Genomic DNA, 15,218 nt, shown 5'->3' with positions numbered 1-15,218 from the left:
AAGGGAAGTTTGGAATAGTTTGACTGTTAATGAAGTGACTGTCTAATGCATGCAAACAAATGCAAATATCATTCTTTTTCCAGTAATTTTATTCAAAATTAATACATAATTTGTTAAATTACAAGGAAAGTTTACAATGAACTAGAGGTGCCTTGTCTATACTGGGAGTTGGCGAGTGTGATAGACTTAATGGGTAATTGTTATTTAATGTCTAGTTATTCCTTTAATTTATCAATAACCAGATATTACATTTGAAGTTGAACGAAGTACCATTGCAACCTTACTTCAGAAGTATACAAGCTCGAAGAGATGCTTTAACTAATTAATTTGTAACTTGCATAATCCGGTTTTTTAAGCTTGTCAGTTATTTTCACAAATCTTAGAGACTTCCCTCAAAGCTGTCGTCTGCACTGACAACCACTTCCAAAAGCTAGTGTGCTTCCAATTAAACCTGTTGGACTATAACCTGGTGTTGTGTGATTTTTAACTTTGTACACCCCAGTCCAACACCGGCATCTCCAAATCTTGTCTACACTGAATGCTGTTGATCATGTAAAGTGTTAATTTGGTGAGTTAGAGAAAATTCAATACAAGGGGCAGGAGGTTTTCTTTTCTTCTACCTTTCTGCCATCCAGGCACATCGGTGGCTTAGTGGTTTGCACTGCTGCCTCATGGCGCCAGGGACCCAGGTTTGATTCCTTCCGCAGGCAACTGTCTGTGTGGAGTTTGCAAATTCTCCTAAGTCTGTGTGGGTTTCCTCCCACAGTCCAAAGATGTGCAGGTTGGTGAATTGGCTCTGCCAAACTGCCCATAGCATTAAGTACATTAGTCAGGGGTAAATATAAGGTAGGGGAATGGGTCTGGGTGGGTTACTCTTTGGAGGGTCAGTGTTGAATTGTGGCTCAAAGGGCCTGTTTCCATACCGTAGGGAATCTAATGTACTCAGCCTCCGGAAGTTGGGCCCAACTTTGGTTCGGGGAAGTCACTGATTGGTGAGAACTGGCGTGTTTTCTTCTATACTAATTGTAATAAGTAGCTTTTAAAGTTACATGATGGTGGGTCAGCTCAACCAAGTGTATATGCTACAGTACATGTTAAGTCATGAACACACCATATATCGCAGGTGAACAAATCTACAGAAAGCAAGTAATTGTGATATGGGATTCCACAATCAGGGGAGCAGACATGCATTCTTGTCACTCCTGATGTGACTCCAGGATGGTGTATTGCTACCTGGTGCCAATGTAAAATATTTGCCCAAGGCACATTCATCTGGGAAACAGTGATTAGCCAGAGATCATGGTCAATGCTAGTACTGATGACTTGGGTAGGCTTGGGAACAAGATCCTGAAAGCAGATTTCACAGAGTTAAGTAGGAGATTTAAAGGCAGGAACTTTAAAGCAATAGCCTCAGCATTTTTCAAAATCCCACGTGCTGGCACCTTTAGGAATAGGAGAAGTTGATGTAGTAAGCTGGGCATCGGAATTCTAGGCATTGGCCTCATTTTGGTAAGGTGGGACCTGCACATGCTGGGCAATTTACACCTGATTAGGACCAGGATAAATATCCTTCCAGGGAGATTTGTTGTACTGCAGGAGAGGGCTAGGGGACACTGTTAAGTGAGGTAAAGGAAGAAGTAGTAGAGGTACTGGCAATAATGTTCAATGCCTTTCTGGCTGCAGAAAAAGTGCCAGAGGAGAAGACAGAAGTTGGTGGTGGAGGGTTGTTTTTCAGATTGGAGGCCTGTGACCAGTGGAGTGCCACAAGGATCGATGCTGGGTCCACTACTTTTCATCATTTATATAAATGATTTGGATGTGAGAATAAGAGGCATAGTTAGTAAGTTTGCAGATGACACCAAAATTGGAAGTGGACAGCGAAGAAGGTTACCTCAGATTACAACAGGATCTTGATCAGATGGGCCAATGGGCTGAGAAGTGGCAGATGGTGTTTAATTCAGATAAATGCAAGGTCCTGCATTTTGGGAAAGCAAATCTTAGCAGGACTTATACACTTAATGGTAAGGTCCTGGGGAGTGTTGCTGAACAAAGAGACCTTGGGGTGCAGATTCATAGATCCTTGAAAGTGGAGTCACAGGTGGATAGTAAAGGCATTTGGCATGTTTTCCTTTATCAGTCAGAGTATTGAGTTCAGGAGTTGGGAGGTCATGTTGTGGCTGTACAGGACATTGATTAGACCACTGTCGGAATATTGCATGCAATTCTGGTCTCCTTTCTATTGGATAGATGTTATGAAACTTAAAAAGGTTCAGAAAAGATTTACAAGGATGTTGCCAGAGTTGGAGGATTTGAGCTATAAAGAGATGCTGAACAGGCTGGGGCTGTATTCCCTGGAGTGTCGGAGGTTGAGGGGTGACCTTACAGAGGTTTACAAAATTATGAGAGGCATGGATGGGATGAACAGACAAAGTCTTTTCCCTGGGGTTGGGGAGTCCAAAACTACTAGAGGGTATAGGTTAGGGTGAGAGGGGAAGATATAAAAAAGACGTAAGGGGCAACTTTTTAACGCAGAGGATGGTACGTGTATGGAATGAGCTGCCAGAAGAAGTGGTGGAGGCTGGTACAATTGCAACATTTAAAAAAGGGTTTAGAAGGATATGGGCCAAGTGCGAGCAGGTGGGACTGGATTGGGTTGGGATATCTGATCAGCATGGATGGGTTGAACCATGCTGTACATCTCTATGTCTGTACAACTGGACGATCACCAGTGTGGTACAGTTATTCAAAAAGAGAGCAAGGGATAAAACAGGAAATTACAAGCCAGTCAGTCCAATCTAAGTGGTGGGGGAACTATTGGAAGTAATTCTGAGGGACAGAATTAATCTACATTTGGAGAGGCAGGGATTGGTCAAGAACAGTCAGCATAGTTTTCTTAAGGGAAGGTCATTTCTGACAAACTTGATTGAATTTTTTGAAGTAAAAAGATGTGCATACAGAATACACCATTTCTTAATATAATAAAGCAACGTTTGCCAGGGAGCAAGTTATGCCAGAAGTATGCCTGCTAGTGTAAGTCTTGAGAGGATAGGACAGAGGCAGAGGCAGCATTTGGAAGAGATAACAGGGGTTTCTAATTTGTTACAGATGATATCACCAAAGCAAATGTTCCTGGTTGGTTTCTCACAACATGATAAAATTTCCTCAGAGAACAGAACTATGTGCATTGTTTATAAGAAGGCTGTCAATCACAATTTCAAATAGGAGATTTCAATTTTAGCAATTCTACTTCTATACAATAAGATTTACAAGACCTTATTGTAAATCTTCCTTCAGAGTGCAAGTGCTTGCTCAAACAATGGGCCAGGATTTGCTGAAACAAAATATTTTGGAAATTTCTTAAGGTAAAAACCCATGACAGAAATCTGGGACCTCTAGGGTACTGGTGAATTGCAAGACCAATGGTCTTACCTCTTTAACCAACCAGATGCAATTATGAGAAAGAAATAAAGGAATGACAAAAAAGCAAATAGGTTGAACTACAGTCACATTACATTAAAAATTAAGAGAAATAAAGAGAGACAAAGAGAAAGGAATTGTAAAAGTGAAAACAAATGTTTTAAAAATCACTGACAACAATTTGTCCCTTGTGGGTATGTATTCCACACTCCAATGTTCTTTTCTGGTCAGCGTTGGTTGACAGTATTTGTCTGTTTCAGCTGTGTTCATCTAGCATAGCATTCACTTTTATATGAGGGAATTCTGCCATAGGTTGCCATGCTAGCAAGTGTAGTGTTGTCAATAATCCCACCTCAGGCAACTGACTGTGTGGAGTTTGCACATTCTCCCTGTGTCTGCGTGGGTTTCCTCCGGGTGCTCCAGTTTCCTCCCACAGACCAAAAATGTGCAGGTTAGGTGAATTGGCCATGCTAAATTGCCCATAGTGTTAGGTGAAGGGATAAATGTAAGGGAATGGGTCGGTGTAGACTTGTTGGGCTGAAGGGCCTGTTTCCACACTGTAAGTCATCTAATCTAATCTAAATAGCCAACCAGCAGTCTCTTCTCTTACTGCCCAAAATGGGAATGCTGCAAACCTTAGCAGATTGATTATTCAACTGCTTGGACATGTCATAAATGCTTCTTCCCTGGTTGCAAAGTCCTGGAATGGGACTTGAATATAAATGTAGGAGCACTACTCAATATTGACATAAATCCTAACATTAAAAGGATTAAATGTCAGCTTTGTGCAGTTAATGTGATAATAAATGTGCAAAGACAATGTGCTTCAAAATCAAACTGACTCAAGTTACTGTTTTCTGTGAGACTAGAGGTGGAGCAGCACAAATTGGACATAAGCTTACAGGGGATTGCTGAAGAGTTGACACAATAATGACAACGTGCATATTAAATCCACTGTCATTTTGTCATTAATGTAGCTGCTGGAATATGAAATTTTCAGTTTACATTGTTTGAACTTATTCACATTTTTGAAACTCTAATATTGCTGAGAACCCAAATGTTTTATTCTTTTCTATTATCTTACATCAGCGTTGATCTGTCTGGAGTCTCTTACTTGTTAAATATTTATTTTTTCCAAGTTCACTTTCATTCTAAAACTCTTTATTTGATTAATGTATTTACAATAAATCTTCACTGGTTTTACTGTCAATAGCACTTTATTTATTTCAACAAAAAACCTCTATCGTAAAAATACATTTTTAATAATGCCAATCAGAACTATTTTTTAGAGTCTCAGTATGTATTTTTAAAAATTTTATATCTACAGGTAATGTGGAATACCCTCAAAGCCCAAGCATATTCCCACCATCTCCTACTTCTGCTGAAAAAGAGCTTCCCTGGAAAGGTAATCAGGGCGAGCTTACAGCCTGCGTGTCTTCAGAAACCAACAAGATTGTGCCGATTGATTTGCAGTATGCTTGGAAGCAAAGTATGGACAGCTTGGTCTCACCAACTGTATCCGATGCAGTGCCAAAGACCTCAAACTTTATGCTGGCGGAACGCACAACATCGGCTGTCCTGCTAGTGCCACGGCATCCCATCCATTTCCAGTTTCCTGAAGCTTGTACAGCTGCTGAAAAAAGCACTGATGAGGACACCATGGAGTCAATTCAGCAGCAGGAGCTGCAGCCCCTTATGTCTGCTGAAGGCGATAGCAGACAAGTCCCAGCTGCTGGCTTAGTGAGTACCAGGTGGCCAGCACCATTTCACAGACCGTCTTATGTTTCAGCTTTGAGATCTTTGGTTGCCTCAACGCAATGTAACATGAAACAATCTGAGAAGTCTGGTAATGTACAGACAAACCTCTAATTTAAATTAATTTAAAAAACATGAATTAAGAGCCAATGATATAATAGTTTTGTAAGTCACTTGATTTTACATTATGAAAATGTCAGAAAATCTTAATTATATAGTACTTTCTAGAGAATTGTAATTGGTTATGTTTAGCAAAGAAATGTGTACAGTATTCTGTTCTACTTGTGTGATTCACATTGTTTCCAACATTACTAAGTACTGTAAATTAAAATGTTCGATATAATCACTGCTAAAGTTGAAATGTTGAGAATTCCTTCGCGGGGTTGCCTTGAAAGCATTCTTAATGTGGGCAGCCAAGAGCATGAATTGTCAGATAAAAAGACAGTGACAGGGTGGAGTAAGCAAGAAAAACAATGACTAACCATTTAATGAGTATAAGAAGGAAAAGTACTATAGATGCTGGAAATCTGAAATAAAAACAGTAAGTGCTGGCAGAATACAGTATGATTGGAAGCATCTGTGGAGACAGACTTAAAAATCCCACATCACCAGGTTATAGTCCAACAGGTTTAATTGGAAGCACTAGCTTTCAGAGCGCTGCTCCTCACCACCTGATGAAGGAGCAGCATTCCAAAAGCTAGTGCTTTCAATTAAACCTGTTGGACTATAACCTGGTGTTGTGTGATTTTTAAACTTTGTACACTCCATTCCAACACTGGCATCTCCAAATCTGTGGAGACAGAAACAGTTAACATTTCGAGTCCTATGACTTTTTCGTCAGAATTGGAAGACTGAAACACTGGAAGACCTGCTGAGTTTTTCATGCAATTTCTGTAACTATCTGGGGGTGTTAGCTCACCAATTTAGATGTACCACCCAAAGATGACTAACATGTAAAATCATTTTTTGGGGAAAGCATTTCTATAAAAATAAAAAGGAACACTGTAACAGAAAGTTAGTTGTCCTTCCACCATTGTATTAGATGGATTTTTGCAATGGCCAATTTAAAAAGGGTTCATGAGGCATTATTACAAAAATGCCCTGCTGTATTTTAAGATATGTTTATAATCAAACAAAGTTCCACACACAACTTTAAGATTACAAAAATGCATTTCCTCTGTAGACAGGAGTCACAAAGCGCAATTAATCCACACTCATTGCTTTCAATTCCAGTTTATTTAAGTGATTTGTGGTGTGCAGTCAACACCACACACGTAGTTAAGCAGCTGGGCACCGAAGGCAGGGCATGCAAAATTGTGACAATCTCTCTCAGATTCAAACCAACCTGCACCTCAAAGAGGAGAGGCATTTTGATCAAAGTACCTCCTAGAATAAACATTTAAAGTGAGTTTGATGTGAGAAGGTCATATGAATGGCATATTTTTACAGAAAAGTTCTTAAAATGTTCTGACACTACACTGTAAAACTTTGGTCCAAAAGAGAGTGGGAGAAGTGTCCCTTATCTATAGGGTACCTGGAGTATATCTCACAAATGTATCAGAGGTGGTGAGACTAGGTGACATGTCAGCTAAAGACATGAGGCTCTGAATGCAATGCTACTAAGAAAGTCAGTGACCTCACAGAAATGGTCAGGATAATAACATATTTTCAAATGCCACATCCCACCAGCACACTAAAAGCCTACAGCTACAGATAGTAAAAAATGAGGTCTGCAGATGCTGGAGATCACAGCTGCAAATGTGTTGCTGGTCAAAGCACAGCAGGCCAGGCAGCATCTCAGGAATAGAGAATTCGACGTTTCGAGCATAAGCCCTTCATCAGGAAGGGCTGATGAAGGGCTTATGCTCGAAACGTCGAATTCTCTATTCCTGAGATGCTGCCTGGCCTGCTGTGCTTTGACCAGCAACACATTTACAGCTACAGATAGGCATGTTAGAGGCTCCAATTTCTTTTTAAATAAGTGGCTGCCAATAATTAGTCTTATTCTTATTGCCTACCATGGGCATATGTGAGTAAGATTTACAAGTTGATACACAGAACCTGTTTGGCCACATTATATACTATGCTTCTTTGGCCTGGAATGGAACTTAACCTGGAGCTGCTGGCTCAAAGACATTAGCCATCACATCACAAGACATTCTTTGTGAAGCTTAGATGTAGAATTAAAGTAAAAATAAAGATTATGTACAAGGTTTTAAATCTCAGTTTACATGAGAGGTAGTCAATGGACCCAACCAAAAAAACATGCAAAACTCACTTTATCTTGTTCCAGAAACTACATTTCTTTTTTATGTTGTATTATATTGTGTTACATTCCTTATGTTATATTGTAGCTCATGTAACAGGGTCTCAATTATTCAAATCAATGGGAGTTGAGTTGAATACATTTTTCCATTTGTGCTACTGTGAGCAATTAGTTTACTTTCCAGGACACCTTTTTCTTTTGTAGTGAACTGCATTACTTTAAGTTATTCTTTAACACCAATGTACCACAGAACAAGCTCTCTGAGTAAGCTTTTCCTGTGCTAATAACCAAAACAAATTGGAGGGTCAGAACCACTACAAAATGCAACATAGTCCAATTTTGCAACGTCGGCTACATTGTGCAGGAATCGGAGCGGGGAGATGAGACTCAGTTATATATACTTATAGTTATATTTACTTAGAAAATTTTGAATTGCATGAAGATATTTTTGTATTGGTGTAATGAAATTATTTTTATTAAACATAAGGTCATTACATAACAATACAGTTTAAACTCAGGGTGGACAATTAAGTAGACTTATAAAAGCCACAATTGTACATCATTAATATTAATATTTAATTGAAGTGTCATCAAGTTTTGCTTATGTTCTGAATGTAAAGTTTTAAGTCAGCAATAGTGACGATAATTTTAAATTATTTACTCTGTAAATTGGGCAGGAGATTTCATGGTCTAATATGATGTGCAAAATGTAACATGGTAGTCAAAATACGTCTTAAAATAAGAACAATTCATTCCTTCAGATATTTCAAAATGGTGTGTCTCCATGGAAATAAGCATATTTGGAATGACAGAAACTTGATTCCTTTATTAAATTTCCAACTTCTTGACATGAAGTCTTCTTCCAATTATATCAAAGGATTAGAATTTGTAACAATTTTATAAAAGATCCTTCCAAGCAATAACTAATGTGTGAAACTAAGAGCTTAGAATGCCTCAGAATTTTATATATGTAATCTACACAAGAATGTCAATTCTACTTCCCACATGCACGTAAAAGAGAAATTTTATATATCGACTTGCACCCAAAGAGCAAAATCTGGTACAAATAGTGTACATGGATAGCTAACACAGTTGTGACAATTTAACTTACTTTTATTGATTTCTAAATAAAAAAAACTGCATTAGTTAAACTTTCTTCTCAAAAAACCTATTTTCAAGTATCTACCTTTGCCTGATTATTGGTAAAACTGGTTTATTTATTTGCTTAGACTGCTAACGTGTCACTATTTTGTTACATCTTATGAAAAATAAGCTAACTTGATTTAAAAAGAATAAATATGATCACTGGTCAAAGTTTTGTTTCATGTTCAGACTTGCGTTAAGTTGCAATGCATAAACTCAGGAGGCCAGAGAGCAATTTGACAGCTTCTGTACTGATAGGCAATTTCACAAAATAGTAGATAGTGCCTGTTTTGCTTGTCCTGATCTGCACTATTCCATCAGGGAAAGCAGTATATAAAACAGTCTTATTTTTGTTTTATGTTATTTGTGGTGCTAATGTAGCTTTATTTTGTGCTTTTGCACCTGAATGGAAACTGTCATTTGTATTGCAGTCAGCAGAAAATGAGAAGCATCTGCAACATAATCTATTCAGTTAGCAGTGTCATGTCACAACATTATGCTGACCAGCCACAAACATAAACAAGGTTTACCAAATCTTACCCATTTACTGTGCTGCAAGTGCTCCAGTTATCAGATGTTGATTTTCAGTGAAGCAGTCTACTACCAGATCCTCCATGCATGCAGTAGTTAAACATGCTGGCTGGTGTATGATTTTACCATACCATGATGTCTGAATAAATCATAGCTTGATTGCAGATCTGTGCTCTCAAGTATCAGAAATAAAGTTTCATCCTTTTTATATGGCAATAAGCTTACAGACACTCAGTTCAGAGTGAAGGCTGATCTCTGTCTGTATGCTAAGTCTCCTTGTTTAAGTGGCGTGACTGTAACTGGCTTTCTTTTAGGCAAATGTCTATGCATTTTCAGCCTGCACATATACATATGGAGAGATTTGTGAGCATATCAGTTTCCCATTTTTGTCTAACAAAATTGCACCAATGAACATAATTCCAGTAGATTGCAGTGTTAATGAGTGTCAAAGCATGCAAAAATGTTCCAGGTCAGGAGAGCCCAAACTGAAAGATTCTGAGAACTTAATAGGAAAGTTTTAATTTGCTGTGGGGTAACTGTTTTTTTTTGTTTCTCACTCAGTTAAGTTCCCTTGCTCTTCCCTCTAAAAGCTCTCAGCAGTCTTAAAAGATTCCATCCCTGTATCTGCACTATTAAGTCCTGTTCCTTAGGAAAATAATAGCTTTACAAACAAACATGGCATATTTACTTGGTAACTACTGTAAGGGTGCATTGTTTACTAAAAGATAGTCTGCTAAAAAGGAATGGTTTATTGTCTCAGCTGTTCTGGCATTAAACAGAAATATAATACTGCTTTTAACACAAACAGAAATGCACACATTAAACTGTGCATTCATAAAATAAATATTTGTGTACATATTGTAATTGCTGGCTGCCGATTATTTTCCTTAAACAAATTTTCCTGCCTTGAAAAGAAATCTTACAGCTATTTGTATCTGTTAATTTGATGATTTTTTATTTAGGGAGAGATTATGGTTAATCAAGGTAAGGGACTCAATCCTGATGAAATGAACAGTTGTTTGCTCTGATTAGTATAATACTCAAGCATTAAAGCTACCACAGAGTAAAGTCACCCTACTAAACAAACCACAGCTTGTACTTGGAGGATCTCTAGCTTTGCATACCCCAATGCGAAATGAAGGTACAATGGGATTATATGGTGGTGGTAATGATGCATTGATGAATGGACTAACAAGTCAACAAAGTCAGGTATAGAACTTGATTTCCAACTGTCAAGAACAGGAAGGCATGAGTATTGACTACATGAGGAAAACACTGAAGACTATGAAGATTGTTGCAATCAAGCAAGCAGTAGAATTTCTGAGCAATGAAGGGCACATCTATTCTACAGTGGATGAAGATCATTTCAGAGTGGTGCTGGAAAAGCACAGAAGGTCAGGCAGCATCCGAGGAACCCCTGCTGTGCTTTTCCAGCACCACTCTAGTTTCCAACATCTACAATCCTCACTTTTGCCTAGAGGATCATTTCATGTTGACAGATGCTGAATAATTGAGTAATAAAATGATGTGAAGCTAAAATTCTGAATCATTCTAAAACCTGCAGAATCTATCATCCTGTAGTAAAATGTAAATAACCAATTTTAACATGAAGGGATGAGCGCCTCTATGTTCTACTTGGATTTTTCACACTGATTGCAAACTTCTGCATTTTTGTATTGTGATCAAAAATAAACTCTTTGATCTTAAAAAACATAAAGTCACCCTACTTCACTACCACAATACTTCACCCAAATTTCAAAAGAGTTGCTTCTCCTGTACAAATATGGCAATTCTCTTCTTTGCAACAGCTATTATTATGCTGTTCATTACCAAACTGCTACATTAGCATTACTTAATGAACAATTTTATGCTGGTAGATCATATTCAGCAAGATTTCAGTTAAGGGTGAACAATTCTATTCACTTAGTACCGATACCTGTTAAAAGAGTCAACTCTCAATTCAGTACAGGAGTGTCTTTGAATTCACACCTTAAAATAAAAGTATGCATTGTATTAATCTTTTGTGCTAACAGTTTATGTAATTTCTGAATCAGATGAATACGTAAACAGGTGGAAATGGCAAATGAAATTTTTGCAAAGCACTGTGCACAGGAAAGGTAAATGGACAACATTCATACCTCATGATTAGTTTTGAAATAGTTTAAGATGAAATTTGAAAGTATCTTGGATGATCAAATAGTAATTGTATCAATATATAGATGATCAATGTATCTAACAATGCCAAGTGATAGTCATCAAGAACAAAATTTGGTAGATTATGCAATTTAATAATAGGCATTAAGTCACAGGAAATTGAGACTTTAAAGTGTTGGAAGCAGTGTAAAGAGGAGTCAGGAGGGATATTCTTAGAATCAGAGGGCTGAGTTACAAAAGAAGACTGGAGAAGCCTGGACATGAAGCATCTGAAAGGTGAATGTATAGAAGTGCAAGATAATAAACCAAATACAAAAATTAATTCTAGAACAAATGCCCTTAGGTTCAAAACAGTACATTTACGATTAATATCAGGAATTTTTTCTTTGTATATGTAATAATGAAGACTCAACAATCAGAACACCAAGATAATGCTTTGTTGGCAAAATCGTTGAATCAGTTAAGAACCAGTTGTTTGCGCAATGGAAAGATTGTATGTATTGGTTAAGATACATCATTTGGCCTGCCTTATTCATAATTATGTTCTCCTGCTTTAAATAATGGATCACTGGAATCATTATATGTCATTATCTCATGGATAACTGCGGATAACAACATAAACTAAGACTGCAGATTGAATGGTTTTATTGTTGCTCCTTGAATCTTAACCCTAAATTACTGTTTTCAGACCACTCTAGGGTATGTGAGTTTTAAAATAATGCATAATCCTAATTTTTGATGCCCTTTTAAACAACCTTGCACTCGTTTTTTAACTGATGGTGATTATAATTATGTTTGTCAGTATAATGTTGCTATTGGTGTACAATAATACTCACATTATAGGATTTATCATCATTCATCATTAACTTAAGTTTATTAAGACACTTGTAGTTTATTATTAAGATCTAGCGTAATTTATATGGTGTGCAAAAAATATTTATATATTGTCATTATGTAAAATTTGGAGCACTAATCTTTCAAATCTCATTGACTAACTTAAATGCCTTGGACCTTGGGGTTGAGAGAAAAATGGTTACAATGAGCTGGACATCTTAAATTTGGTCACCAAAGATCCCTAAATAAAAGTAGCCAAATTCAGAAACATATCAAGGATTGTCTAATGGCTAGGACTGACTACCATAGCTGGAAACGGCTATCATGGATTAATTACCTAGACATTAAAATGAATCATCTAGAGTGCATAGCTCACAATGATGTCTTCACCTGTTCTCTGCTTGGATGAGAATTCTCAATGACGATTTTTTTCCCACACTTGCAGTAAGTAGGCATTGCTGGTTTGCCCAGCATTTATTTTCCATCCCTAGTTACCCTTGAGAAGATGGTGGTGAGCTAATTTCATGCACTCCTACAGTCCACATGCTGTGGTTGACCCACAATGCCATTAGACAATGAGTTCAAGGATTGACCCAACAGTAGTGAAGGAACAGTGATGTATTTCTAAATCTCGATGTTACGTGCCTGGAAGGGAAATTTGCAGGTGCTGGTGTTCCCATGTATATGCTGCCCTTGTCCTTCTTGATGGAACTGGTTATGAGTCTTGAAGGTGTTGTCTAAGGATCTTTGATGAATTTCTGCTGTACATCATGTAGATAGTATACACTACACCCTTTGGAAAGGTGCAGAGGAGATTTACTAGGATGTTGCCTGGTATGGAGGGAAGGTCTTACGAGGAAAGGCTGAGGGACTTGAGGCAGTTTTCATTCGAGAGAAGAAGGTTGAGAGGTGACTTAATGGAGACATATAAGATAATCAGAGGGTTAGATAGGGTGGGCAGGGAGAGCCTTTTTCCAAGTTTGGTGACGGCGAGCAAGAGGGGACATAGCTTTAAATTGAGGGGTGATGGATATAGGACAGATGTCAGAGGTAGTTTCTTTACTCAGAGAGTAGTAAGACTATGAATGCTTTGCCTGCAACGGTAGTAGATTCGCCAACTTTGTGTACATTTAAGTCGTCATTGGACAAGCATATGGATGTACATGGAATAGTATAGGTTAGATGCCCTCAGAATGGTAAGACAGGTCACGCAACATCGAGGGCCGAAGGGCCTGTATTGCGTTGTAATGTTCTATGTTCTAGGTACTGCTACTGAGTGTCACTGGTAGAGGGAAACAGTGTTTGTGGATGTGGTGCCAATCAAGCAGGCTGCTTCGTCCTGGATGGTTCTTGAATGTTGTTGGAGTTGCACTCATCCATGCAAATGGGAAGTATTCCATCACACTCCTGACTTGTGTCTAAGGATGGTGGAGAGACTGGATATTGCCCAGGTCTTGCTACGAGTAAAACGTGAGGTCTGCAGATGCTGGAGATCAGAGCTGAAAATGTATTGCTGGTTAAAGCACAGCAGGTCAGGCAGCATCCAAGGAACAGGAAATTCGACGAAGGGCTCTGGCCCGAATCATCGAATTTCCTGTTCCTTGGATGCTGCCTGACCTGCTGTGCTTTAAACAGCAACACATTTTCAGCTCAGGTCTTGCTATATTTGGTTATAGACTTATTCTTTATTCATTCATGGGATGTGGATATCGCTGGCCAGGCCTATCCTTAATTGTCCAGAGGGCAGTTGAAGGTAAATTACATTGCTCTGGGTCTGAAGTTATATGTAGAATGAACTGGGTAGGGATGACCAATTTCCTTCCTCAAAGAAGGACTTAATGAGTCATGAATGGTGCTGAACATTGTTCACCAATGATAGCACATCCCCACTTCTGAACCATAACCTTGATGGTTTTGGTTATTGCTAGAACAAAAATTTTAATTCAAACCACATTATGAAAAGGGAAGGACTAACTCCCCTTACCTCTTCTATCAATATCAAAATACAAAAAGGAATTCCTGACAACCAACCAAAGATCTTTGTAAGAATGGGTTGTCCCCAATGTGGGACAAGATAGGTTTGCATCTATTGAAACCTAACATAGTCTCAAGAAGAAATAAAACAACAAATTACTAGACACTGAAAGAATGGCTGTCACAAAGAGATACACTCAAACAGCCTTTTAGAAATACGTAATTGAACCAATATTTCAAGGGAGGTTCTGAAAGCATTTTGACAAGTAGTTGAAGAATAGTTGCTGTCTTCATTTTCTGTCTATAGATGTTGGCACTTTGTTCACTCAGAAATAATCAACAGAAAGATCATCAAGGCACCAAACTTTTCAATAACTAGCACTTGCTAAAACTAACTGCATTCAAGAAACCAGTTAATCAACATAATAGGATAACTGAATTGTTACAGTGAGGAAGGAGGCCAATTGCCCATCATATCTGCACTGGCCTTATAGGTCTCGGATAAAAACGTTATGCCTCAAAGATAACCAAGAGACTCTAATCCATATATTCTTTTACCTTCCTTTGTACAGAGTAGTGTTCCCTTCTAAATTTATATGTATGTCTGGGTAGGGTATTGGAAATGGGTATAAGTGACTGCACAAAAGTCATATTGTGTTAGCTTTATTGTCACGTGTACTCATAGAATCATAGAGATGTACAGCATGGAAACAGACCTTTTGGTCCAACTCGTCCACGCCGATCAGATAACTGAACCTAATCTAATCCCTTGGCCAGCATTTGGCCCATATCCCTCTAAACCCTTCATATTCATATACCCATCCAGATGTCTATTAACTGTTGTAATTGTACCAGCCTCCACCACTTCCTCTGGCAGCTCATTCCATACACGTACTACCCTCTGCGTGAAAAAGTTGCCCCTTAGGTCTCTTCTATATCTCTTCTCTCTCACCCTAAACCTATGCTCTGGCTCTGGACTCCCTGACCCCAGAGACCTTGTCTATTTACCCGATCCACGCCCCTCATGATTTTATAAATCTCTATAAGGTCACCCCTCAGCCTTTGCCGCTCCAAGGAAAACAGCACCAACCTTTTCATGCCTCTCCCCATAGCTCAAATCCTCCAACCTTGGCAACATCTTTGT

The 15,218-nt window shown here is 38.4% G+C and overlaps 1 protein-coding gene across 2 annotated transcripts in view; it reads left to right on the top strand.

Moving 5' to 3' along the window:
* Positions 1 to 5,776, top strand: part of slc9a5 (solute carrier family 9 member A5) — a 265,787-nt gene extending 260,011 nt beyond the window's left edge. Inside the window, exon 16 of one of the 2 annotated variants that reach the window (XM_060838184.1) lies at positions 4,745 to 5,776. In XM_060838184.1, the coding sequence (XP_060694167.1) occupies positions 4,745 to 5,286 (542 nt within the window). In that variant the 3' untranslated portion in view covers positions 5,287 to 5,776. The remainder of the gene's footprint in view (positions 1 to 4,744) is intronic. The other variant, XM_060838183.1, reaches the window with a different exon arrangement.
* Positions 5,777 to 15,218: the final 9,442 nt, after the last annotated feature.

The sequence above is a fragment of the Hemiscyllium ocellatum genome, chromosome 17 (assembly GCF_020745735.1).
Source record: "Hemiscyllium ocellatum isolate sHemOce1 chromosome 17, sHemOce1.pat.X.cur, whole genome shotgun sequence".
NCBI lineage: Eukaryota > Metazoa > Chordata > Chondrichthyes > Orectolobiformes > Hemiscylliidae > Hemiscyllium > Hemiscyllium ocellatum.
The sequence above is the reverse complement of the archived record's forward strand: the minus strand, read 5'-3'. Positions and strand labels throughout refer to the sequence as shown.